This window comes from Geospiza fortis, unplaced genomic scaffold, assembly GCF_000277835.1.
Source record: "Geospiza fortis unplaced genomic scaffold, GeoFor_1.0 scaffold192, whole genome shotgun sequence".
NCBI classification, from domain to species: Eukaryota; Metazoa; Chordata; class Aves; order Passeriformes; family Thraupidae; genus Geospiza; species Geospiza fortis.
In genome coordinates this window covers 7,316,374-7,343,435 of record NW_005054315.1, presented here as the reverse complement: position 1 = coordinate 7,343,435, position 27,062 = coordinate 7,316,374, and the positions used below count along the sequence as shown (strand labels likewise).

General features: G+C 38.8%; 1 protein-coding gene across 3 annotated transcripts; it reads left to right on the top strand.

The window, feature by feature from the left end:
* The first annotated feature begins 1,223 nt into the window (after positions 1-1,223).
* Positions 1,224-20,610, top strand: LOC102040488 (interleukin-1 receptor type 1). Of its 3 annotated transcripts, none has more exons than XR_004081643.1 (13): positions 1,224-1,307; positions 1,966-2,229; positions 3,267-3,409; positions 5,073-5,304; positions 6,833-7,022; positions 8,020-8,194; positions 9,352-9,417; positions 13,217-13,337; positions 14,667-14,812; positions 15,606-15,749; positions 16,811-16,975; positions 17,615-18,556; positions 20,328-20,391. XR_004081643.1 is itself a non-coding variant. In XM_031056220.1 (13 exons), the coding sequence occupies exons 3-13, from the start codon at positions 3,319-3,321 to the stop codon at positions 20,378-20,380; spliced, it is 1,467 nt and encodes a 488-aa protein (XP_030912080.1). In that variant the 5' UTR covers positions 1,224-1,307; positions 1,966-2,229; positions 3,267-3,318; the 3' UTR covers positions 20,381-20,610. The 3 variants fall into 3 exon arrangements, 2 of the variants coding, with proteins under 2 accessions (XP_030912080.1, XP_005420052.1); XM_031056220.1 differs by having other exon boundaries at positions 18,473-18,556; positions 20,328-20,610; XM_005419995.2 differs by lacking the exon at positions 20,328-20,391 and having other exon boundaries at positions 17,615-18,565.
* The last annotated feature ends 6,452 nt before the right edge of the window (positions 20,611-27,062 follow it).

Genomic DNA, 27,062 nt, shown 5'->3' with positions numbered 1-27,062 from the left:
CTGGGCTTTTCCTTCCCCGCGTGTCTCCTGCCGCGCCGGGGCCCGTTTGCCTTCCTTGGTTCCGTGGGGAGCGGTGCTGGGGGGTCCCCCGGGCCGGCGCCCCCAGGGCGGTCGGGGTGCCCTGGCCAGGTGAGGTGCAGTGCTGATGGCTTCCAGAAAGCCAGCACCGAGCCCCTGGGTTTGTTGCTTTCAGCTGTGTTTTGAGGCCGTGTATATTTCTGCGGGGTGTGTTGGCGCAGTCTCCCAGTCTCTGTAGCTGCTGGTTTCTCAGCTTTTATGGCCCCAAATATCTTCCGTGGAAGTAATTTTTTATTTTGCTTTCGTGTCTGCTTCCTTCTTGTGTGTCACATTGTACAAGCTCAGGTAGGAAGTACGATGGACAAATGAAGGCTGTAGGAGTGCTAACGCTGCCACATTTTTTAAAGTACTTGTAACAGGAAGCGGGATAATGCTTGCCGTAAATCCTCTTGACCTGCTAAAACACTACAAAAACTATTTCTCTATTTATTTATTGCATAACGATGATCAGACGGGGGGCTCTTTATTAACTGCTTGTGTGACAAGAGCAAGGTTTTGGGTGAAAGAGATGGCTGTGTCCAACCCAGGAAGGAGCTGCTGCTCTGGCAGTCCCGGACCTGTGCTGGTCACAGCCTTGATGGTGCTTGGCAGCAGCCTGGGGAGCCACAGCTTGGGAGGAGAGATCTACTAAAAGTTACCGAGCTGAATCAAGGCTCTAGTGTGCTTCCAGCAGCAGCTCTTAAGTTATAGGATTTTCTTCAGGGACTCGAGAAAGGGGCAGGATGTGTTTGTTTTTCTTTTTCAGAAATGCAGCACCATCCACTTAATTGACTTGGACCATTTGTACATGTTTAGATCCTTAAAAAACAGGCTAAAAGGTCTTGCACAAAAGTTGCAGAAAAGTATTTTAGAATGCAGAATCCTTGAGTCAGGTATTTTAATTCACATATTTTATGAGAAATGAGACACCTATTACATATTTCTTGGTATTACTGGTTTCCTCTCTCCTCTTGAGATTAAGACATTATTTTTTTAATACTTTACATCACTGTTTTTGATAAATATAATTTTGTCTGTATGAGCTATGCAGGTTCTTTTAAATGCCTCCTAACAGTACATTGAGAATGTTACTGGATACTTAATAACTTAATTTGGATTTAAATAAACAATGCATCACATTAAAGTTCTCATTACTTCATATTGACAGGTATCAGGAGTTAAAATGACATAGAAAAGTATTCAAAGTATGGACTGTGAAATTAACTCCTTACACGTGATACTGAAAGAAGGTACTGTTTTCAATTTATTTGAATATTGATAAGGCTGCCCTTTTCTCTGGGGTTTGGATACACTCGTTGTCTCCAGTTTGAAGAAGTACACTTTCTTCAAGTTCAGATTTAGAACAGTTAATACTGTCTCAAAGTTGAAGTAGAATGTAGCTTGCAAAGACTATTGCAGACTTCTTTGACTGCATTTTGATGTAGCTTCACCAGAATGCCTTGAATAATGGGTTTGTCTTAAAGGTACAACTTTTCTGCAGTTCTGCAGTTTGCAAGATTGTCTGAAAAGGAGACACAAGAACTAAAGTTTGTGGTCATTGTGTCAATGTCCCAATACCCTTATTATAATGCTAATTATTATCTTGCCCTAAATTTAAGTATTTATTTCCTTTTAGTTGTTGAACCTATCTTACAAGATTGCTTGACAGATATGTAACATTATGTTGTTTTTGGCAGAAACTTCTTCTCTGGAAGATGCTTGCTAGAATTCTTGGTCAGTCTCTACTGCAAGTTTTGTTGCTCTTTTAAGTCATCCCTCTAATGGACAGGGGCATGCTCTTGCTTTTACATTTAGGATGTCTGTAGAAAATTTAGTTTTGTATGTGTATGCTGCTGTCCAAACTACATGTTTTGTAAAATGTTTTTTCCCTTTCTCTGCTTTTTACAGGTAAACTGAAACTCCAAAAATGATGACCTGCTCATTGGCAAGTTACAGGAAAAGCAAGGCAACTAAATAAGCACTGTGGTATGAGGATTTAGTCAGATAAACTGTCCAAAAGAGCTGTTTACCTGGAGGCTGTTATATTAAATTATTGAGCTCTGCACTGTGTGACTCTCACTAATACCCCAACACATCTGCATATGAAATGCTTCAAAAGAAGGAACTGCTGTGGCTTATTTGTGACTGAAGTGAATTACATTGGATATAAAAGTAAGTCACAGCTTACTTTTTCATGGAATAAGTTATCTGCTTCCTGCCATTTGTGGCTGCGTAGAAGGCAAATATTAACTAGGACCTGTGCAATAAATGTTTTGCAATGGAATGCTACATGTGAAACCAGCTTGCTTTAGAGTGAGAGGCAGCAGCATGCAAAACAATCAAAAGCTGAGGAAAGACAAGGCCACTGAATGCAGATCTTAGCCTACAATGACTGCCAGAAGGGGAAGGATTTAATTGTTTGCCACCTGATTGACAGTAGAAAGCTTGGGGAGATCTCTGATGACACCTTACCAAAAAAATGCTGGTGCATCTGAGAGGGGAACAGGGCTTGATGAAGGTTCAGAGTTTCATAGAAGCCACTTGTGGGCTATGAGGGCAGTGGTTGTGTGTTCAGTCATGTCTTTGTTGGAGAAAACTGAAAAAAAGACCTGAGGTGTGAATTGAAACTACAATTTATGGACACTTTTTTTTGTGTGTCTGACCGCAGCAATTCATATTAGCTGTGGTTTCCACAGATATTTGGCTTTACATGCCAGTTTTAAGTGGCAGATGACAATGAAGTTAGAGTATGCTTGTCCTTCTGCAAAGAACTGCAAGTTACTGTTCTTAAAAGCTGCCTCAGCTGTATAAGAGCAGTTCAAAGAGGGAAACCTTGTACATCTCTCGATTGTGACTCCTGAAAGCATTTGGAAAGAAGAGTAGATTAATCAAGCTTGTTTTTAAATTATGCAGTATAGCTTAAATCACTATGCTAGCATAATTTTTCTTTGCTTGAGGGTATTGGTTTTTTTTTTTTTTTTGTTTAACTATGCTGGTAAAAGGCTATTACACTTATGCAAGAGTAATTCCATTGGGATAGTTCTAGTTCCAGGAAAAGTTCTAGTAGAAAGCTGAAAACTGAGCGGCTGTTTGTGAAGGCCAAGAGTTGCTGTAGTTGAAATCTTCAGTAACTGGGGCTAAATTACCAAATCCATGTTTTCCCTCCCCAGGATGACTAATGCTTCTTCTGATTTTTTTTTTTTCTTAAGGAGTAATGCAGGGTGCAGAGAGCAGTGCAGCTTGAGCAGTCTTACCACACCAATGGAAAAAACTTCTGGTTTGCAGCAAAATATGACATCAATATTTTTGCTCATTGGTCATCTCATTGTACTGATACCTCTCTTCAGTGCTGGTAGGTTAAATGCTTTGTTGAAGCTGCCATTTTAAAAAAGAAAATCTGCACGAGATGAGTTGTGTCTATTTAGTAGGAAAGAGTTACTGAGAGCAAGTAGTGAGATTAGGGTTTGTTTTTGCTTTAGCATATTGACAATAGCTGGATACCTCTGCTGGGTTCATATTTCACTGGGGATATCATGGACAAATGGAGATATTTTTTTTTTTTAAATTTAGGGCTCTGAGGCTTTGATTAGCCTCTCCATGTTTCTTGTGAAGAAATCCCAAAGTGATAAACTTCCTTGACCTAAGGTTAACTATAGAGTGCCTTCTTCATGAGACATTCTGTATGTCTAGTCTTGAAAGCAGTAAGGCTGAGTTTTCTTTGCAATTAAATTAGTAATATTTTTAATGATAGGTCTAGTATTTCAGTAAAGTTTAGAACTACATAAGTTAATGATGCTTGTCTTGCTACTCTTGGTATAAGCAGTCTAATACTAATGTGTCTAAATTAGATTGAACTATATGGAGACCTACTTGGAAGTCTTTAAATGGGAAGGCAGTGATATTAGAAAGATTAATGAAGATTTTATTTATTTTGAAATTGAATATGTTAACCTTGTATTTGTACAGCCATTCAGCCAGATTTGTAAAATCAGTTCAACCATGTTTTGCAGTTTCATGAAAATTCAGTGTTGGACATAAAATCACAGAATGCTTTGGGCTATAAGGGTCCTTAAAGATGATCAGTCACCAGTCCAACCCCCCTGCCATGAGCAGGGACACTTTTCACTAGACCAGGTTGCTCAAAGTCCCATTCAGCCTGGCCTTGAACATTTCCAGGGATGGGGCATCCACAGCTTCTCTAGACAAATGCATGCAGAAGCTTCAAAGTTTTACAATCTGCTTTATAGCCAAAAGGTCAGCTCAGTTTGTGCTACAGTAATATTCTCCATTAAGTTTTTGTTTGCATGTTTGAGCTCTTGATAACTTCTTGCAATATCTGTCCTTTTTCTCTGATTTTTTTTTTACTGGTGTTGAAAGAAATGCTTGCTAAGCTGCATGATTGTGTCCTGTCAACTTGTTACACAGGCATAGTAATGGGCATTCTGGTTAAAGGTGAAAATGTAGGAAGGAAATAATACATTATAGTCAAGACTTCTTAATCTAAATGCTTTTTTTTTCTCCAAATTTTTTTCCCCTGATTTGTTTTTGGCCCCACAGTCCTAGTGGCAGAATACTGTCAGGAGCTCTGCACTGCTGCTGTTTGCTCTGTGCTTTACATAGATAGTATTTACTTTAAGAATCTGGCAATTCTGCAGAAGTACTAGCATGGTTAAATAACAAGGACATGACAGGTAAGTTGGGAAGCTTGGAGTTGCTTGATGAATCCCATGGATCTTCTTACACTCTGTTTTGCAATGAGGCTGTTTGACTTATATGTGCTTGTCGCTGGCTACCTTAACAGAGGGAAGTTGTGCCTTAAGCTTGTAAAATATGTGATCATGTTCTCAACTAGAAGGGGGCAACAAACAAAAAATAATAACCTTGTGATGTTTATTGTTACAAAAAGTTTTTCTAATTCTGTGTAACTTGGAATGGGTATTAATACTTCCTAAACATGAAAGTATAGAAATTAAAATATTGATATTTTTTCATTTTTTTCTTTTTTTTTTTAACAGAAGGGTGTGTTATTTGTGATTACTTTGTGCTTGTTGGAGAGCCTATAGCTATTACTTGCCCAGTAATTACATTGCCAGTGCTTCACTCTGATTACAATTTGACATGGTATAAAAATGGTAGTGCTACAGCAGTGACCACAGAGAGAGATGCCAGGATCCACCAGCGAGAGGGCTTGCTTTGGTTTATTCCTGCTATGCTGGAAGATTCTGGACTTTATGAATGCAATGTAAGGTAAGGAAGGAAACAAGTGGATTGCTAGTGTTTGCAAGTGTGATCATTAATTTGTGAAACTTGAGTGTACAAAACTTTTTGTTTTAGGTAAAATGCTTGGATCAGTTGAAAGCACTGTTTTCGCCATGCCTTTAGTTTCTGGATGCTGCCTGTGTTTCTCTGCTATTCCATGCATTTAGTAGTGCAAAAGTGGTTCATACAGAAGACTCTCTTTATCTTAAAGCATGACAATACTAAAAATGGTCTGTGGGGGTGGTTGGTTGCTTTGTTTATTTTGGATGAAGTGTAAGGTCACAGGAAAATGCCTTAACCGCTTTGGCTTTTCCTGTGTTCAAATTGCTGTTTGATTCTGACAGATGAGAAGAGCACTGGTTTCTTTGTAGGACAAGGCTAAATGTAGGAAAGTTCTAAGAGGAGCAAACAGTGCATTTTATCACCACACAGACTTTCTGGAGAGTTTAGCAACTTTTTGGAAATCTTACTAGAAACCCACAAGTTAAAAGGCTGAAAACAGTTTTTATGATTTATTTTAAAATATTGCCATTGCTGGTCAAAAATGAGAATACATTAAAAGAGCAAAGCAGTGTGTTAGGTAGCTTTAGAGACTGAAAATAATGTGTCTCTACTACTAATCAAATAATCTGAGTGAACAGAGAACGAAAAAGGAATATATTGTTTGAAAAGTATCTATATCTAGCTTTTTTAGTACTTTAAAGTTCTGGCTAGATCAATCTAGCCAAGCACTGGACTTCACTACTGAATTAGGTCATCAAATCTTTTTTACAATGGTTGAAATTCAATGTGTGCTGAAGAGGAAATTAAGTTTGGGAAGGCATACATAAAATGTTCCTTTCCTCATGGTGTTGCCACAACACACTGAGAATAACCAATACAGACGTTTCAGGTGGCCTTAAATTTGATTTAGGAGTGTGTAGTTACATGTTCTGGTGTGCATACAGTTGTGCTGGATTGGTTTGGGTTGAGAGTGATCAGCAGAAACTTCCAATGTTGCAGGCACATTCCTTCACTGAATTTTACCATGAAACCAAAATTGGAAGTCAGAAGACATGTAATCCATTCAAAGCTACCCAGCTACATAATTTTAATGTAGCCTTTTACTGCTATAGTTTTAGTTACTTGAGGTATGAGATGTGTTCCTGTGGGCGCCTCACATCCTTGGCTTACGTAATATCAGTAGAACAAAAAACCTGCTAAGGTTCAGTCATATTAACTGTAAGCAACATTTTGTGCATCAGACACTTAAGGCTTAACTGGAGCTCTGAGAAGTCCTGATGTCCCCTCTCATGTGTCCAGAGCAAATTCCATTTCTGCTCACAACAGAAACTCAGAGCTTATTCCCATCCCTTCACCTGGAACAGCAGCTGAGAGGCTGAGGATGGTGTTTACAATCTAAGGGAATATAGCAGGGGTGTTATAGAGGAAAGGCTGGTAGAGATGCTGAAGTCTCTCTCCCTGACTTGCTAGAAATAATGCACAGTTAATTACTTGTCTGCTGTTCTAATTACAGGAGCCTCAACCACTCTAACAAAAAAACTATAAACTTAACAGTTTTTAAGAACAATAATGGATTATGTTTTAATGGAAAAATGAAGTTTGAACAAAAAGTGACGAGCACGAATACTGGAAAGATTATATGCCCTGATCTAGAACAATTTAAAAATGAAGAAAATAATCAGGCTGAAGTACATTGGTATAAGGTACTGAGCATGTATATTTCATATATACAAGATACAAAATGTATTATCTAAAATGTCTTATGAAGTAACTGTGAAAAGTTACTTCCCCCTCCTTTTGGAAGGGAAGGTTTATTTTCTCTACAGTTTGAGTACGGTATAAGTGTGAATAAGATTTGTGCAAATCTGGTTTATCCTTCCATTATTTTATGTAGATAATAAGTTTTTAAACTAATAAGTTTCTAAATAGTAAATAATTTAGAAACTAATAATAAGTTTCTAAACTTGTATATTTCTGTAAATAGAAGGCTTTGCATAATTATTTCAGTTTCTCAGAATATTAGACATTGTTGACTATGCTGTGGCATTCTTATGCTGCTTACTTTGGTTCTATGAAAATACTCTGTAGACTCTGTGCAAGCTTGAAAACATGTATTTTACCTGTTTTAAGGTAAAAATCTAAACAGTTCAACTCCTAATTCTGATGCTGGTATTAAAGCCAGCTACATGGGCCTATACATGTTAAATAATCTGTGTGCCGCACCTATACATCTTTTGAGGTGAAGAGATTCTCTACTGCTTGCAGGTCAAGGAGGAGAAGGAAACTTTTTTCCCAGAGTTTGCATTGCCGCAGAAACGGGGATACACCCAAACAGCAGGAGGCGCTGCTACAGCAGCTCTTCATCACAGAGAAGTAGGGGTGGAGGCATGTGTTCTCATAAACTCTGCTGCACGTGTAGTAACTTCTATTACACCTGAGATAGAAAACTGTCAAGCTGTGGACTAAAGCACAGCGCTTGAAAACTTAAAGGGTTGGCTGCAGTGATTTTTTTTAAAGTGCAAATGAGCAAGGTGTTACCAGACTTTGTTAGACTGTAGTAATGCTTGGAAAAGAATCTGCATCATGGCTTTGAAAGAACTCAATGTTTGCCAAATATTTTAATCATCAGTAGAGTACAGTAACTGCTTTGTCAGATTTTTTTAGTTCCCTTTAAGTCACATGTACCTTTGGTGTGTTTAGGAGTGTAAACCTGGATTTCTTGAAGACAAGCGACTTCTTTTGGCAGAGGGTGAAAATGCTGTCTTGATTCGTAATGTAACTGTGCAAGACAGAGGAAACTACACGTGCCAGATGGTGTACACATATATGGGAAAACAATTTAATGTTTCAAGAACCATAAGTCTAGAGGTTAAAGGTGAGTGCATGAGGTTATTCTCTTTTTGGCTCTGCTGTAAACATCTGTATGCAGGCATAAGATATTTGGCAAGCTACTTTTCAGCTCTGTGAAATTAGAGTTGTAAGTGTTCTTTAATTTATTCCTGAACTTAAAATTGAAAGGCAGTGTGGCATGTTGCTACCCTTGAGCGTTGCTTTTGAGGAAGAATTGTCATGAGGAAATGAGTAATGCAGGGTTAGGAATGAGAATTAGAAGAAAGAGTGGTTCCTGGGGTGGAGGTATTGCTTTTGCCAAAACAAATAGTGCACAATTAAAGTAAATAAACTTAAAAAAAGAAGTTTTTTCTTGAGAGTATCACAGCAAATGACCTGCTTGAAGCCCTGTTGGTGAATTTGCTTCTCCATTGATGGGAAAGGAGATGTGATAAGCTGTGTAAATAATAAAAAAGTTAATAAATCTTCCTCTGGAAGGGGTTGGCTTACTGTTAGTACTTGGTTTTGCTTTTCTGCTGTCACTCTGCCAGTAGTGTAATTTATTGCATTTACCATTGTGATTATGTCTTTATGGGCAATGTTGCTGGTGACCTGGCTAGTAACATGATAAAAGTCCTATCAGAATAGTTGTCTGGAGATAGCAGGTCCATCTTTTTAGGTTTAACCAAAATTCTGACTTTATATAGGAGATATAATAACAGTGGGTTGTTGGCAACCAGTCTGTACATAATGCAGAATAATACGATTCCAGCCCAGTTTACGTATGTGTTTTTTTAAACTTTTAGTTAAAAAAATATTCATCTTATCTAGGAAGTCATTGATACAACCCTTTTCCTTATCCATCTCTGAAGAAGTTACCTGTGTTTTTTGGTTTTGTCTTTGTTTGTTGGTTTTGTGCTACTTTCATGTCTGCTGCCAGAAAACTTGAGATTTTTTAAAAGCATTTTAAGGTTGTTTTTTTTTTCTGTTACCTTGGAAGCTAAGATAGAATAACTTGGAGAGAGTAGGGCAAATATCTTATGAGACATTTCTGTTGTAAATTTGAAACTTTTAGTAAGTATGGCACTACAATAATACCAAACAATAAAACCAAACCCACTGTAAAAACCACAACTATTGTCAGTCGAACTAAGTTTTGGATCTTTTCCTGCCTGAAGGTTTTGTTTTCTTTGTTTTGGTTAGAAAAACCACTGCAGATGCAACCAGAGTTTATTTATCCAAGGAACAATACAATTGAAGTAGAACTTGGTAAGTAGTGACTATTTAAGAGATCATTAATGAAACAAATACGCTCCTGGTCTTTTTGAAAATATGTGTGAACAGTTCCACAGACTTCAGCAAGACTGGGAGATTAGTATGTGGATTGAGACTATCTGGAAGGCAGAGGATAGGTAATAGAACGTGATTCCCATGAATAATTTGTGGGGAGAGGTAACTGTGCCTAAGATTGGAATCTCTTGACCAGCAGTGTTGTGCAGGATGCATTTATTTATCTTCTGTTATTTCCATCTATCCTTTTTACCATTTCTCAGTGTTTGTGTGTTGATGTATCTTCAGGATCTGTGGAAATATGGTTGATGTACATATAGCACATTAGGATAGTTAGCAGTTGACCCATTCAGTAGCTCTTTCTCTTCCTGTATGTTTCCTGTCTCCCTTCCCTCTCCACAACGTGGATTTTATTCCTTGTTTTAGGGTAATACAGATTTTGGATACTGATGTTTTGTGAAACAGTGAGCTGCTAGTTGATGCATATCCCAGGTACTGTTTATCTTGGAAATGTATTAAATAAGAGATTCTGGGTATAAAGAATAACTTCTTCACAGAGAGGACAGCTGGGCAGTGCAGCAGGCTGCCCAGAAAAGTTGTGATGTCTGTCATTAGAGGTTTTAGAACCTGGCTGAATAAGTGTCTGAGCAGCCTGATCTGATCTCAGAATCAGGCCATACTTTGAGCAGGAAATTGGATTGAAGACGTCAATTGTTCTGTAATTCTCTGGGCCGAGTATATGGTGTTGCAGTCTTTTCCCAAGCAAAGTTACATGTGTTTAAAGTGCACCACATATCAGACAGTTGTGTTCTACTGACGAAGTCCAGAAGAATGATATTGGAGCTACTTAAACTGTATTTTAAAAAATCATTTTGTACCAAAGGGGGCGGTTTCAAACAAAATATTTGATTTAAAAGGGCATTAACTGATTTTGGAGAAGCGTGATTGGCTATTTACTAGAATTTCTTAGTACAGGAAACAGTTTTGTAATCATTTGAGGAATTAGATCATTAGAGAAGCTCTGAGCAAAGGTTGCATTTGGACTCTGACAGCACATGGGAGGTTAGTCCAGAGCATTGTGGATTATTTTTATGTGCATCACCCTCATGGAATCTCACATAACACATCTGCTGTTGCTTTTTCTGACATTAAGCTTGTAAATTGTGTGCAGCAGGTGTTGTTTTCTCCTATTAAAGCTTCATGTTTCTTTTTGTATCATGTGAAATAGTTTTGTCTGTCCAAATTCTAACCTTCAGTATATATGGTGTTAAATTGGACAGCACTGAAACACTAGTGGGTTTTGTGTGTGTGTTTAGGGTGTTTTGGGGTTTTAGTGGTTTTTTTTGTTCTGTTCTTTTCTTTTTGGCCTCAATAGCTTGTGAAAGATAGACTTATTCTGAAGTTGCCAGGTTTTGGTGAGCATTGGTAGATTTTGACCAGAACTGTGATTGTGCTTTAACAGAAATTATGTTCTTCCAAAGTCCAGAAGGCTTTGTTTTAAACAGTGTGAATATTTAGGATCTGATACAAAAAGTATTATTTTGAAAGCTTACAGTCCCGTGGTCTTCAGATGGTTATTTAATTCTGTTGAAGTAATCTAGAATCACTCATCAGCCCCTTGTTTTGTGGTAATTATATCTTCTCTGTCTTCCTTACAAAAAATCCATGCCTGAAAAACTTCAGTTCTTTCACTGTTAAGGAAATTTGTTCACCAGATTTTGGATAAAACAGGGAGACTTTCCATAGTAATTATTTTACCTCACATAACCCTAATTTTTGTGTGAAAACTTGACTTTTTGTTTGTAACTGTAACTGTGGAAGAAATGAAGTAATGTTACAGTTGGACTTCCCTGTACTGTATCTCCCACCCATGAAAGTATCAAATAAGTCTCATCCCTAGTTTTGGCTGGTAGTTATTTAATTCAGAAAAGTTCTTTCTGATGCAGCCTCTACTCAGGAGGAGTCTGATCTGCAGGCTTTTAAATTTACTGAAGGCAGTGTCAGGGTTTTTTTTCAATGCTTGGTAGTATTTTCTGAGCAATTTATTAGTCCAGGGGCTGGCTGCGACTCTCAGCCTGAGTCATTAAGACTGTGTTATAGGACAACTTTTTTAGACTCCTTATTGTAGAATTTGGTCCATATTTGTTACAGCTTGGACACAGCATTAAATAAAAGTTGTGCTGGTGTATTGTTAGGTGCTTTGGACCACCTAGGATGAGCAAACCTTGATTGTTTTACAGACATTAGAGTAATAGCCACAGGTGAGACTAAAAGGAGACTCCAGCCACAAAGTGGGTTTGTTGTGACTACTGAGATCTACAAATGATTCCCTATTACAGGAACACATATGGGGGACACTTCTTAAAGGAATTTGAGATTTGGGTTCGTTTGTTTTGAAGTGACATTGCCATTCAAATATTCAATATTCTCTGTTCAGTACCTTCAGTGGGATACTGGGGAAAAAAAATAAAACCTACTGTATGCCTGGCTGTGGGGCAGAATCTCTAAGCAGCTGCATGAACACTTGTATGGAAACAGCTATATTATTTTTGAATGAGAAGTGGCAGAAGGTGGTGTAGAAACTTAACAGTGCATTCATGAATGTGTGGGCATGGAATGCTTGAGGGGTTTTTTTTGAATAATTGTGCAATGCACTAAACCACATCTTAAAAAAATTAACTGTTGTGGTAGAAGGACATGAGGGAAGAGATCGGGGAGCATCTGTGATTTCTGTGTGAACTCTTGTTCCAGTAACTGCTTTCCATGTGAGCTAAAGGTTTATTCCATACTTTTGTTAGAGACCATCCCTTGGTGGAAGCATCTAGATCTGATGCGGTTCTAGGAAATGAAAGACTAAGATCTTTACATAGGCCAGCTGAGAGAGCCCACCTTCTGCTATCAAATCCTAACTTCCATGGGTAAAATACAGAAGGAAAGGAATTCAAGAAAGCTGCTTGCCTTCCTGTACATGGAGCTCGCTGAGGTACATTGGCAATAAATACATTTTGCAAATTGGCTTGCTTAATACTGAGGTGTTCTGTAAGATCTGGACTCTTGGTGGCAAAGGAGCTGAGTGACAGGCGAGCTTGCTCTGGAGGTAAAGTGTGATAATATTCGGAAACCGTCCCAGTGGACAGTGCTGGCCAAAAGATCCTGATTTGGTGTAAAGATATGCAAGGTCACTAAGAATGGGATTCAGCTCCCAGATGTAGGTTGTCTGCACATGGGTATGTGCATATGATCCGAGGTTCTTAACTCAGGCCAGTATCAGCAGGAGCTCAATTCAGTTGCCTACACAAAGAGTGCTGTTTTGGGTGGTCTGGCTACTCTAGCAATGCGGTTCTCTTGAAGATCTGGAGTCTTGTCTGACAACTCCATATGGATACCTTGGATGCTTGAGAGCATCTCAGATGTCACCATAGGTGTATGTGCAACTGATTCGAGCCCTGGCGATCTTTCAGTGAAGTCTGGAGAGTCATTCAGTTAAGGTATCTACTTTAATGTGAGTGGACTTCAGCAGAGATGAACTCTGTTACTAGCTTAGACAACTAGCTTTTATGTAGATGTGAACATTTAGACACTTATATTTAGGGTGGAATTTATATCCAGATTGGAGACACCCAAGTTTGAATTACAAATGGATGAGTTTTAAGGACTTTGCTTTTCATAAAGTAAGTAGGTTTCTTTTATATCCCTCCTTTTCCCAGCTGTTCCCTCATCACCTGAAGGTCCTATTACAAGACCTTCAGTTTCTGTGTTTACATTTGTTTTTTTGTAGGCTCTCATATAGTTATGGTGTGTAACATATCAAGTGGCATAAATGGCTTGATTCCATTCTGGCAAGTTAATGATGAGGATGTTGATATCTTTGATGAAACCTACAGGGAACAGTTTTATGAGTAAGTATCCTTATACATTGAATTTGTAGTGCATATGTAGGTGAAGTAATCTGCAGTAGTGTGCAGGGAATTCATTATAAAGTAGACTACTAGTCAAATGCCACTAGTCATTGAAAGGCTGATTAGAAGTCTGTGTCAAACACAAGTATGTTCTTATTGCTTGGTTTTAAAAGAATAACATTTTATTATAAATACTGTGTCTGATACAAATAGAATGAAGCAATCATGTAGATTTTTATAATACTATTGTGAAATACAATTTTGTAATACTTAGTTATGTATTTTTTCCTTATGTGATTTTTTTTAATAGTACGTTAAAGCCTGTCCTCTGTCATTAATATGGGAAGGATATATTGTTCCAAAATAAAAAAGTCACCCAAATTACTGTTATTTGTGAAAATGGTCCTTTTTAAAGTACAGACGCAGCTGCTAATCCTCAAGAACACAAGGCAGAAACTCTTGTTGCAGGACATTTAGGTTCCAATGTTTGACCACCCTGAAGTAAAAAAGTGTTCGAGTGGAATTTCAGATGGGAAGGTTATTCAATTTGTGTTCATAGCCTCTTGTCCAGTCAGTGGACACTACTGAAAGGAGCCTGGCTCCCTCTTCTCCACTCCTTCCTCCCATCAGGTATTAACTCATGTTGATGAGATCCATCTCCTGCCCCCAAACCTTCTCTTCAGGCTGAGCAGTCCCTGCTCTCTTGTATGACAGATGCTCCAATTCCTTATCTGTTACATCACTGCGCATGACTTGCTCCAGCAAATCCATCCATCTCTTGTACTAGGCAGCCCAAAACTGGCCCTACACTCCAGGTGTGACCTCACCAGTGCTGAAAATCACTGAAAGATCATTTCCCTTAACCTGGTGGCAGTGTATTTCCTAATGCAGTCCAGGATGCCTGGGATCTGGTTATTCCTGCTCATATGAAGGATTTGCATTTTGCTTTGAACTTCATGAGTTTTTTTTTTTTTTTTTTCATTTGTCAATCCTGTCAAGGTTCCTCTGGATGCTGGCTGTTGTATCAGACATCCCTCTTGAGTTTTGTGTCACCTGCAAAACTGCTAATGGTGCACTCTGTCCAAATTGGGGGGGGGAAACTCAGCAAACTCAACCCAAAAAAAACCTGAAACAACTAATCCCAGTATATTTTTAGTTCATGAAATTATTCATTACAGGAGTATATTTACTGTGCTTCACTAGCTTCTTAGGGTTATAGAGATAAAAAAATTAATGTCTTTGTATTTGTGGATAGATGAATCTGTCTCATATTCAGCATAGATATGCAGTTATATACAAATGTTTTCCTTGTACCTTTTCTTATGACAGGGAGGGGTTGCCTCATGGACTTGCTGTATCTGGAACAAAATTTAACATTTCAAAAGTGACAGTAAAGGACTATGCTCATAAGTTCTTCTGCCACTTCATATATGGTTCTCAACAATTCACAGCCTACATCAAATTAGAATACCCAGGTAAGAGATCTCTTCTTGATAAAATGGTGATCATTGACTTACTTGTCAGTTAGTTTGACCATGCCCTACTTAGAATTAAAGCTGTGTGATATACTTTTATGCAAAATGGGCAGTGCATCTCAGTACCTTTCTTTGTAAATTTTTTCCTCACGTTCTTAGCAAAATGAAAGAAAACAGTGCTTTTGATTTGCTTTGTCTTCTCTCATTCAGTATTTTGGGACTGAAAGTGAATATGAACTCTAACTTGTTACATGACTATAATTTCTTCATAAAGATTATCAGGGTAGGATTTAACTTCAGAAATTCTTTAATGCATTGACTAAAACATGTAGTTTGTGGGGGGTGTTTTAACGACAGTAAATGAGTAGGTTCACTGACAGGTCATTGAAGGCAGAGACAATGAAATGCTAGTTGGTCTGGGGAGATTAGGTCAGGAAATCACCTCCCCACCTTTCCGACTTCCTTGCTTTCCGACTGACAGAATTTTGTACAAGAATTCTCATTCTACTGCTGTGCTATGTTATATGTCAATATTTTGTTTTGATGTTTCAGCTGAAGAGGAGCCTCATTTATTATATTGTTGAGGTATTTTTTTCTCTGAAAGATAAAAGTAGGCTTATCAGATAACAGTAATGTCAGAAAGCATAAATTAAACAGTTTGTCCTGTTCTTTCACTCTTTTTAAAACAAAAGTATTTTAATGATTAAACAATTTTGTACAATCCTTGTCTTTCCCTGGTTCTAGCTTATAGTTGTACTTTATTTGTTTTCTTTCCTATTCTGTGCTGCTGCAGCTCGAAACATTCAGGGGTACTTAATTGGAGGAGGAGTTTCCTTGGTATTTTTAGTGTTTTTTACTCTCTTTATCTACAAGATCTTCAAAATTGATATTGTGCTTTGGTATCGGGACTCCTGCCATCCTTTCCTGGGGAAAAAAGGTATGTTTATGTAACAGTGCTGAGTGTTGTTTTGAGCTTCCACCTTTACTTGCAAAGCAGTGAGTTACTGTCATGGATCATGATTGGTCTTCCTTCCGGTTTTTGAAAGGATAATAGTGTTTTTAGGATGTTTAGAATTAATTCAGATGACAAGAGCTGGGAAAAAAATCAGCCACTTCCCAGGAATCCAGAACTATCATTTCTTTTCCTGAAGACCCACCCTAGTGGTTTGAATACTGCTCTGACAGCAGTTTCTCAGATCACTTTTTAATTACTGTTGTTACAGAAAGCAATAATACATTAGAAGTGTTACGTGTTTTTTATTTTCTATAGATGAAACAGGGAAAATATAACTTGGCGTTGTTTTCTATTTAAAGGCACTTTTGCTTATTTTACTTTCTGGAAATTTTGCTTTCCTGGCATTCAAAAAAATGCTGAAAGGGTGTTGTCTATGAGAGTATGCTGAAGTATGGGTAATTTCCAGCCATCTGAGAGGAGATACTTTGTTTCTCTAGCCATGTATCTTGTGGAGGTATTGATATTCTCCTAGATTTTCTTCAAAGTCTTTTAAATTATGTCTTTCTGAAAAGTTTGATCAAAAATATCCAAAACAATTCAGATCTTGAAATTTGACACTTAATTTGTTTTTGTTGTCATGTCTAAGTGGTTGCTGTGGTTGAAACTCCAGGTTGCAACACCACTTATAAGTATGATGGCAAATGGAATTTTAAGTATCAGTTGTACCACTGGGTCCACTGTTTTTCAAATAATTCAGTGATGACTTTTTAATTTTGTGTTCAAAAGAGAAAGTTTCAACTTAATTTTTCAGGTCTCTTTTGCCTATTCAGATTCAGTATCCTGAATTCTAGAAAGCCTGATCCTACAAATATTTCAGGCTTTGTATAATCCTACATGCTTAGGTAATATAGCAGGATTAGGATCTAAAACAATGATTCAAGTAAGGGAAAACCCCCTAGAGTTTAGAGATTTTGCTTGTTTGCTTGCTTGCTCTTGTATCTTTAGAATTTATTTTTATGGAAGTTCTATTGTTCACTCCTTAGTTTCAGATGAGAAGATCTATGATGCTTATGTTCTGTATCCAAAGAACAGAGGAAGCTGCTTGTATTCATCAGACATTTTTGCCCTGAAGATACTGCCAGAGGTCTTAGAAAGGCAGTGTGGACATAAGCTCTTCATACTTGGGAGAGATGATTTACCAGGAGAAGGTGAGTTAGCTGAAGACAAATTTGGCTTGAGTTTTCTTGGATTTTGGCAGTGGTTTGAGAAGGAAGGGTTCCCTGAGAAGTAGAATCTAAAGTGCTGCTTAAATTTTTCAGCTTGAAAAAAATGCAGTAGTCTGTTCTCAGGGTTTAGCCATGGGGTTTTTGTGTAGTATTTTACCATATTTCACTGTTTGTGACTTAACTGACTGGAATGCCATTGATGGGGGGAATCTTTTTTTCGTCTTCCACTTACTGGAACAAAACCAGTTGAGCACATCAGAAACAGACCGTTTAAGGTAAAAACCTCCTGTGGTTCTGGAACTTGGGGGTTTTTTGCATTTGTACCTATGATGGTAATAAAATGGCATTAGCAAGATTAGTAGATAGTTGGTAGCTCTTCTCTGTACTTGCAAAACAAGGATATAGACATATAGACTCTAATGGGGTCAGATTGTGTTGCATTGGCCAGATTTCTATGGTAGGCTAACCGAAGGTAACTGCTTGCATGTTCATATCCTCTCCCTATTTTGATGTAAAGTGTGTCAGCTTAAATATCAAACAGTTGATGAATCAGCTGCAGAATACTGGTAACAGAAAATAGAAACGTAAAATCTTAATTTTGCACAACCTTTTTCTCTACAGCTGTGATCAGTGTTGCTGATGAAAAAATCCGTCAAAGTAGGAGAGTGATTATTATTTTAGTACCAGAGCCCTCCTGTTACAGCGTTCTGGAAGATGAGTCTGAAAAGCAGCTAGCCATGCATAGTGCTCTTATCCAAGATGGCATTAAAGTAATTCTCATTGAACTTGAAAAAATACAAGATTATGCAACCATGCCAGAATCCATCAGATATATTAAGCAAAAGCATGGGGCTATCCGATGGAAAGGGGACTTTTCAGAAAGGTCCCACTCAGCAAGAACCAGGTTTTGGAAGAAAGTGCGCTACCAGATGCCATCCAGAAAAAGTGGCTCTTTATCACAATTGCATTTGTTAACAAAAGACTTGAATGTTCCTTAAATAACAAATGAGAAATGACACTTAATGACTGATTCAGTTCACACAATTGGTGATGGATTGACTGAAGGTCACATGTATCTGTTTTGTGCAATCTCATCCAGATTTACTGGAGTGAAGGTACTAAAGTTTCATCTACAGATGTGAATCTTTTTTACTTCTGGCTGGATCAACAGAATACCGTGAAATATCGTCAGTAGCACATGTAGGAAGTACACAAGTACTTTTCCAAGAATGATTCTGTGAAATTCCCTTGTATTAAAAAAATGAAAGGACAAAAAATTGTCAAAAACTTGAAGCCAATGAAGAAAATTTGATTTTCTCCCCTGCAATTAAAGTTTCAATATGAAGGGAATTACACTCATTATTGTTGTGATATTACATAAGGTGCATGGCTGGTGCCAGTAAATATTTGTTTCTTTTTTTTTTAATGAAACGACACAAACATTTTCTATGTTACAAGTTTGTTATTTGCCTTGTTCAGTTTGCGGAAAGATAAATCCCCATGTTACTGCATCAGTGTGTTATCATCCAGGAGAATTCACAGAATTCATATCCAGGAGAAAAGGTAAGAGAATTCCCGCCCTCTGAAATTGCTGTTGAACCTGACAAAGCTTAAATACTCTTTCTTGATCTCTTTTACATGTGAAAGATCAGTGCTGTTTTTAGTCACTTGTCACATGCAGATATTGTAAAAATACCTTTATAATCTGTATCGAGTCAAAGAATTGATCTCCAGAGAACTTTTTCTTTCCAGTTAAATGGCTTAATATATTTATTTACCCAAGTGGAACAATTGGCTAATGACACAGCGTCTGTCATGGGAGGTACAGGATGATTGACTTCATCCACCTTACCTTGAGGACCATGTCAAGGGCACAGAGAGAGAGATGCCCCTGTGTTACCCCCTGCAGCTGCTTGCTTTTCTCCTTTCCCTCTGCTCTGATATGTAAGGAATCTGAGATGATTGTGTGCTGAGGGCTGCAATCATGACTTTCCAGACAAAAGGGAAAGGAAGTTGTGTAAAATGTTGAATCCTTTCTCTTTCATTTTAAAATATTTTAATAGTATTTTGTATGCCCAAAGTGTTAACTCCAAAGTTATTTTTGACTTGTAGGCAGTGATGTAGTTTGCAATCATTAGTTCTTTTTTTGGGGAAGAGAATCGATTTGAATTATTACAAAAAATCATCAGACCTCTTTAATGCTATGTTTATAGCTAGTAATTTTATAGAAACAGGAGATGAGAGCCAAATTCCCCATGTAATTTCAGTCTGTCCTTGAACGTTATGCTTTTAGGTTGTGAGATCTTGTTGTATAGGGAAGCCTCAGGAACTCACTGTTACTGCTGCTTGCAACTCTGAATGTTTGTGTCCTATCAGCTTCTTTCTTGCAGCACCTTTTGCTCTCCTCCCATTCAAACTTCAACCTATATTTTCTTTTGCAGCTTCTTTGTCTTGAAACAAGCAACTTGCTTTTGTGTCAACCTCCATCACTTTCCAAGCTCTGATTGAAGGCTCTTGCTAATACAGTATTAGGCAGAAATTTTCCCTCTGGTATCTCCACTTGTTTGTCTGAAAAAAATTATATTCTGCAACCTTTAGAATTCATCTATTCATTTACACACTGAAGTGTTGGGTTTTCTTCTTTCATGGCTCAAGCAATTTTCTTATGCCTCCATACTCAACCAAACAAAACTGCTCTGGCTGATAAGTGACAAAACCAGTGGAAGTAAGTGCTTTTCACAACTAAATTAAGCGCGTGCTGGAAACTAGAAACAGTGCTTTTGAGAGACAGTGCCTTCTGAGCTTTGTGAGTTGTGTGTGTTTGGCAGAATAGAATAAGAATCTCTTAATTTCAAGAGGAAGGGGGGAAAGTGCATTTGAAATGTCAGACTAATTCAAACTGTTATGGTACTGAAGTGTTTTATTGATGAATGTCATGTATGTACAGACCTATGCAGATGCTCATAGTCTTCTCCCATTGTGTGTTTTAGTCACAAGAGGAGTGTCAAGGGACGATCAGTCCTAGTCACGAAGTGCCACATTTACTTAGCTGTTCATGCAGTCTGCCTATATATGGTGTGTTCTGTGGCAGCCTGTTGTAGGGTAAAAGAGCTTTGAGATCCATCTGAAGTTACTGAAAACCATCTGAACAAGGCTAATTGTTATGGTTCACGCTGATAGAAGAATCAAATAGAACAGAAACTCCATGGTTTGGTCACAAAACTCTTCTTTAAGAAGATGCCTGTATCAGATGTGAGGACCAGACAGTGACATTATAGTATTTGTACTCTGAGAACTAGGGTGTGACACTGACTTTGTGCTTTCACCTTGACAGCTCACAGTCATGCAGGCCAGCCAACAGAGTTCCAGCGACCTCAATCCTCCTAATTACTTCTGCTGACTGGAACAGATTGAAAGGAGAACCGCTTGTTATCCCTAACTTTAGGAATGGAAGGTTATTTTACTGAGCCAAAATGGTGGTTTTTAAAAAATACTTGCTCCTTTTGATATATTTATATAAATGATGCTAAAGTTTTCATGTGAGTTATGTAAAGGCACTTTGAGGAAGAGTTCGTTTTAAAATTTAATAAAGGCACTACTTATTTTTTTCATACACACTGCTGTTTCTTTTGCCCTCTTTCTCCACTAAAGCATACTGCGAATGGACAATGGCAAGCAGCAGTTGTGACTCAGTGGCTTAACAAGACAGCTATGATGGATCTTCATTCAGGCTGTTGCCAGTCAATCTGGCTGTGGTATGACACTAGCACAAACCACCTCACCCTGTCTGTGCAAAGAGAGGCTGTGAGCTTGGCTCTGCTCTCTCTGGTACTCTCCTTGCAGCAAGGTGAAGCTAGAGGAGCCCCAGGGCTGCTGCATTGCTCTCTGGGACCGGCATGGTCCTCAACAGTGCCATGTTGAGCAGCCTTTTGCTGCAGCTCCTCAGGAGCTGGGGAAATGCAGGAGGCCTCAAATGGGGGAAATGTCAATTGCTTCTCAGCAGCAGTGGGGAGGCAGCCTTCTCTGCTCAGCCCCTGGGGCAAGTGCTTACTCTCTCAGCTGCTCAGGGAAAGCCAGACCCTTGTGTTGTAGCAGTTGGGGTGGCCCAGAAACCAATTGCGTCCTGAGCTGCATCAAAAGCAGCATGGCCAGCAGGGTGGGGGAGGTGATTCTGCCCCTCTGCTCTGGTGAGGCCTGACCTGGAGTGCTGCATCCAGCTCTGAGGTCTCCAACATTGACCTGGAGTGGGTCCAGAGGAGGCCACCAAGTTGGTCAGAGAGATGGAGCACTTCTCCTCTAAGGAAAGGTTGAGAGAGTTGGGATTGTTCAGCCTGGAAAAGAGAAAACTTTGGGGAGGACAAATAATGGTCTTCCAGGGCCTGAAAGGAAATTACACAAAAGATGGGGCAAGACTTTACAAGAACACGTAGTGACAGGACAAGGGGAGTGGCTTCAAAGTGAGAGAGTGTAGGTTTAGGTCAGATATCAGGAAAAAATTCTTTACTCTGAGGGTGGTGAGGGACTGGAATAGATTTCCTGGGGAAGCTGTGGGTGCTCCATCTCTGGAGGTGTTCAAGGCCAGGTTAGATGGAGGTTTGAGCAACCTGGCGTAGTTGATGGTATCCCTGCCTGTGGCAGGGGCTTTGGAACTAGACAATCTTCAAGATCCCCTTGCAACCCAAACCATATCTATGATTTTGTGAGTCTGAGTAGCCTGGCTGACTTGTCCTTGCCTACCAACTTGAGTCCCACACAGGCTCATGCTGATTGCTGTGGCTCCAGTGCATAGATATAGGGCAGTGAAGAGGGGAGTGCTGTGCTCCTTCTGCACCTGCCTCTTCTGCAGAGTGGTTTCACTGCAGGATTCAGGTTTTCAGCAGGTATGAGTGATTTGTCCCAAGTTACACCTCATCTTTTTTTTTTTCTTTTGTCTGAAGTTTCTTGCATGATAGAAAAAAAAAGTAGTGGAACCAGAAAAATGAAAATGTGAGAGGGGGGAGGATGGAGGCAATGGTAATTACTCCTTTTTAGAAGATTGCTTGTTTTGTATTAGTACATCAGACAGCAGCGAATTTGATTTTAAATGCAATGCACTTCCCTAACCTTGTGCACTGATTTCACTAGAAGTTAATGATGAAATAGTATTTAGGAAATAAGGATGAAATAATGTAAATGTGACACACTAAAATGCTTACTCAATGGTTTTCTCTTCATTATGTGACAAACTGTAATGAAATATGTTTAAATGCATTAGCACTTAGAAATGCTGATGGCTTTTATGCTTATATTATTTATTATTATGGCTGACAAGCTTGAATATTGTGTGTCCTTATCAGTAGTGCTTCAGAGATGAGAAAGAATGCACTGCCCATTCACTGATACAGGGTGTAAGACATTAATCTGACTGACTCTACCTAATTTTTAATTATGGGATTTATTTTATTATGTTTAGACAAAGGGGGAAATAAATAGTCATATGAACTTTTTTATAGCATAATTGAAATATTTTTAATCATCTAAATGCATTGTGATTAAACGGAAACTTTATTGTGGCAGCACATATATCCATTTTCTTTTCAGCTTCTACTTAAATAGTAAATGCATCCTACTGTAAAAAAGCAAAGGTGTTGTTTAAGTAAGAGCAACTTTTTATATCAAGCTTTTATATTTCTTGGTTTAAATATTCAATATTCTAGGTTATTTTCGCTGCCCTTCTTCAATTTCTAAATTGCATTTAAAAAGGACACCCTAATTTTTTGTCCATATAAAGACACAAAAAGTGATAGTTCTCTTGGCTAGAATGGCTCTAGAAGTAAAGGCGGCTCAGTGCATCTGAAAAGCATCACTGAGCCCCAGAAACTTTCCCACACGCCTTGGCTTGATGGACTGCTCCAGCTCTGCCGGGGTTGTAGGAGGCTTCTCAGCAACTCGTGGGCAAAACCAGCAGTTAGCAATGATACTTAAGGTGGAAAAACCCCCAGTTTTCAGAGATGTTTTAATGTGAAAAGGATTGCTATTGTTACCAGCAAAATTACTTTCCTGAAGGAGTGTTACAGATTTTGAATTATTATTTCTATTGTCTATGTTTTAATAATTAATTGCTGTTGCATTTAGAAATTTAGTCAGCCTAAAGACAAAGTGTTTCATAGTTTCTGAGGGGATCTTGTTCTGAATAATTGTGGGTCCTTAAAGGGCAGTCCTGGACCACCTACTCTGAGGTAGCTGATGCTTGGGATACCCTTGTGCTGAATTGTGGTGAAGGAAAGGCAATCAGTTAGCCTTCAGGCTCATGTACAGGCAACAACGATTTAAACTTTATGGTAGGCTGATGGTCCGTAGCGGCAACTTCAACATTTTTGAACAACATGTAGCAGCTAGTGGTTTCTGAACAGCTTGTGGATTAAGCTTTTCTGGACAACATGTGGGAACAACAAATCAAACTTTTAGGAAGAGGAAGAAAGGAAGAAGGAAAGATAGGGTAATAGAGAAGAAAATATGTGGGTCACAGGCCAGAGTTCCAGCACTGTCTCTGGTCCAGTTCCCGTGGATGATGAGTGCAGGGTTCACACCCTGTCCTTCTCTGTTTTGCTACTTATAAACCAGTCCTTGCCCGTGTGCATTTTGTTATTCTTTAACTTTTCGGAAGGAGACTGGGGGTCTCGTGATGTCAAATGCCTTCCCCTGACAGATGCAAGTGCACTGCTGTCTCAGCCTTGGTTTTAGAAATAGTTCCCCAAGATAAGCAAGTTGACCCCAGAAAAGCACTCTACTACCTCCACAAGACCCTCTTTTTTTAACTGCACCTTATCTAGATGGCATGGTTTTTGCGGTATTTAATTCCAATAGCATGGTAACATTCCTTTTACCTTCTGCCAAATGTTTGCGACATTAACTCTTTCAAGTTTCCAGTTTCTCACACTGATATGACTGAAAAAGGAGTGGAAGGAATTGCTTAATGCAAATCACATATGGTTGCTTGGGAAAGCGTTATTTGCATAAAAGTTACTAGTCAGTCTTCAGTCTTGTGTAAAAACGTGATACAATTCCATGGATTTTTCTGTAATTTCTTTATCTAAATCCAAAAGTTTGATGTGATGATTCTATGTATTCACGAGGAATATTGAATTGAAACACCCAAGTTTTCTTCAATTATAGTAATCCTTTCTAAAATATCAAGTTGTAATAGAATAACTAACACTTTTAAAATAGGTTTGTGTTTAGAAGCACATTCACTTTCAAATTCAGAGCCCAGGAACCCAGACATTACTCAACTGCTCTTTAGCTGGTGCTTCTTGCAGAAGTTTAACTATGGACCTGATGCTGAGTTCACAAATAGTCTATGAACTATAGGTCTGGTTGCATTCATAAGAGACAGCTGGATTAATGAATAACAGGATTTATTGGCTGCAACATCTTTGGTTCTTTTGGATTGCCAGTGATAAAGGCATTAACTGCAGAATAGCTGTATGTAGCACTAACAATATGATTGCAATCACAAGCTAAATATCATGGATCAACACTTGGCATAGCTGAGGACACAAGACTTACCAAAAGGTATCCCTTCTGGGGAGGGCAAGGAGGACAAACCCATCAACCCGTCCCTTCAATTTCATGTCACGTTCTCATCCCCCACTTAGGTATAAAATGTACCCCAATTTCATATCTTACTAACCACTATTTTGCAAAGTGCTCCAAGTGGGGCTGCAGTCAAACCTTGCATTCTTTGTTGTTGCATTGTACAGAATATTTTTCTATAGGAGGTGCACTTGGTTTGTACAAAATATTCCAGGATATCAGGTAGAAGGATGAGATCCTATGGCTTCCACCTCTCTCCACGTTCATTACCCATGACAAATCACACGACCTCCATTTGGTTTTCATGATTACATTGTGGCTCCTCTGATGTACTGAGCTTTGCATTATCCAACAGTGCTCTTGCCACCAGTTACTCTTTTCTAGTCAAATGATGTTGTTTATGAGTGGAAAGTGACAATGTGAGTGAAAATCACCATCCCAGAACTTACTCAACACTTATCGGTTCTTGCAGGGCAAGTGTGATGGGTAGCAAGCAGGTTGCAGTATGTGGTGGTTCATAAGGCTGTGAATGTGGGCAGTTTAGGTGCCCTCCTAGTACTGCATCACACCTTCATTGCCTCAGGGGTGGAAGGAAAGCAGGTTCAGGCAGCCAAGTCTTCTGGGGTTGAGCAGAACCATAAATCAAACTTTTGAGAGCTGTCTGTGACTCCAGTATTACAGAGTGTTTTAGTTCTTCAGTGCTCTTCAGCCTAGCTGCCCAGCACAGCTGGGATGTCATGTGGATTCAAACCACCTCTTCGGCTTTTCATGGAAGAAAACCCAGTCTGCAGCCAGAAGGGAGTCATGAGCATGCTCTGTAGCAGAGCCCCAGCATGCAAATGGTCAGTGCTTTGAGAAGCTGAAATATTACGAGAATTTCCAGTGCAAACCCTTGATTAACACAGAAGGTTGACAGCCTTCATTTCCCATTTCACAAAGACCCAATCTGTCAGAGGCTGCTACTTTGTTTTTCAGTCCCTCTTTTCAGCTCTTGCTTGATTCACCCAGGAGCCCTCAATGTTGTTCCTTTCCTGAGCAATCTGTTCTGCCTAGACTACCAGTGTAAATAAAAATATTGTTACAGTTTCAGTGTTATGGACTTTTTCCAACCAACTACTGCTATGACTACAAACTGAGCAAATAATGACAGAAAACATCTGTTTGTTAAAATCTTTCCTAATATTACAGAAATATTTTCAGTTGGATTTTTTTCATGCAACTGAAAAAGGCACCAGGGAGTTACAGAAGTCTTGATGCCATATTAGTACCATGTTTGTCCTAAGAATAGATAATTACTCAAACAGTGAAAGGTGATAGTGTTGGAGCTTGCTTGTTTCTGGCTTAAAAAGAAAATAATGGAAGCTTGGTTCTTGGATTGAGATCATAAACTGATCAGCAGATGAAGTACTAAGCAGTCAAAAGACTACTTTTCTTTTTTCTTTTTTTATTAAATTATTCATTTTAATGTGTGTCTACTACATAGGTAAGGTATTTAACAAGAAAGCTGTACCTTAATATAAAATAATATTGTTCAGGTATTTCTAGTTACAACAATGGTTCCTCCTTTTCTTCCCTTGTACATAATATTTTGTTAGATCTTCTAGGGATTTTTTGTTCAATGCTATATTCAAACATAACAGCCCAAACAAATAACAAGTGGAATGACATTTTAAAAATAGTTATACCAGACACAAATGAGAAGAATTAATCTGCAGACCTATTTTTTTTGTTTTGTTTGTTTTTTGTTTGTATTTTTGTTTGTACCTATTTGTTTTTTGTTTTTTTGTTTTTTGTTTGTTTTGTTTTTTTGCTGTTCATTAGCAAAACAGAATGTCACTCTATTATCTGCTAGTGAAATTTCTAGGCTAGTGCTGTCCCACTTGTTTTGGTACATATTTTTAGGCTAGTACTTTTTTCTCAGATAACATTTTGTATTTGCATCTTCAGGAGGAAACTGAGCTTCTTTTTCTTGGTAACTACAGTGGAGCTTAAGGGGGAAATGCCAGAGAGGAGACATGTCTGATGGGGAACATGCGAAAAGATTTCTGTTAGAGGAAATTTAGTACATGCTGGCATCTGGTAGAAACTTGTTTTAATGACCTACACTGAAGTTCTTACAAAGATGCTGGAGTAATTTCTGACTAGTTTTAAATAATAAAAGAACCCACTACAATTGGGAGATTTGACTGTGTCGTGGGTTTACAGGAAGCAGGTTTTCTGGGAATGGAGTGGCCAGAGGCCAATAGGTGTTCAGATTTTAAATTGACACCAGGCTTGGCCACTGAGGGTGGATGCGCCTCTGAGAACACAGGGGTTAGAAGCAGAGCACTCCCTTGGGCTCTCTCTTTGATTTCCGGCCAGCAAAGAGCCAAGGCCTCCCCTGCCCGGCTTCGAGCTGGGCGGGGGAGGGGAACACCTGCGGCCTGGCAGAGGTAGGCCTGACCCCTCAGGATGGAAGGGTGGTGGGGGCACCAGGAGGCGTTGGGCAGCCCCC

Excerpts from the sequence above, each read along its gene's own strand:
- LOC102040488 (XM_005419995.2), top strand. The coding sequence starts at position 3,319 with ATGGAAAAAACTTCTGGTTTGCAGCAAAATATGACATCAATATTTTTG. Across the intron at positions 3,410-5,072 it reads GATACCTCTCTTCAGTGCTG|AAGGGTGTGTTATTTGTGAT; the intron begins GTAGGTTAAATG and ends TTTTTTTAACAG. Across the intron at positions 8,195-9,351 it reads CATAAGTCTAGAGGTTAAAG|AAAAACCACTGCAGATGCAA; the intron begins GTGAGTGCATGA and ends TGTTTTGGTTAG.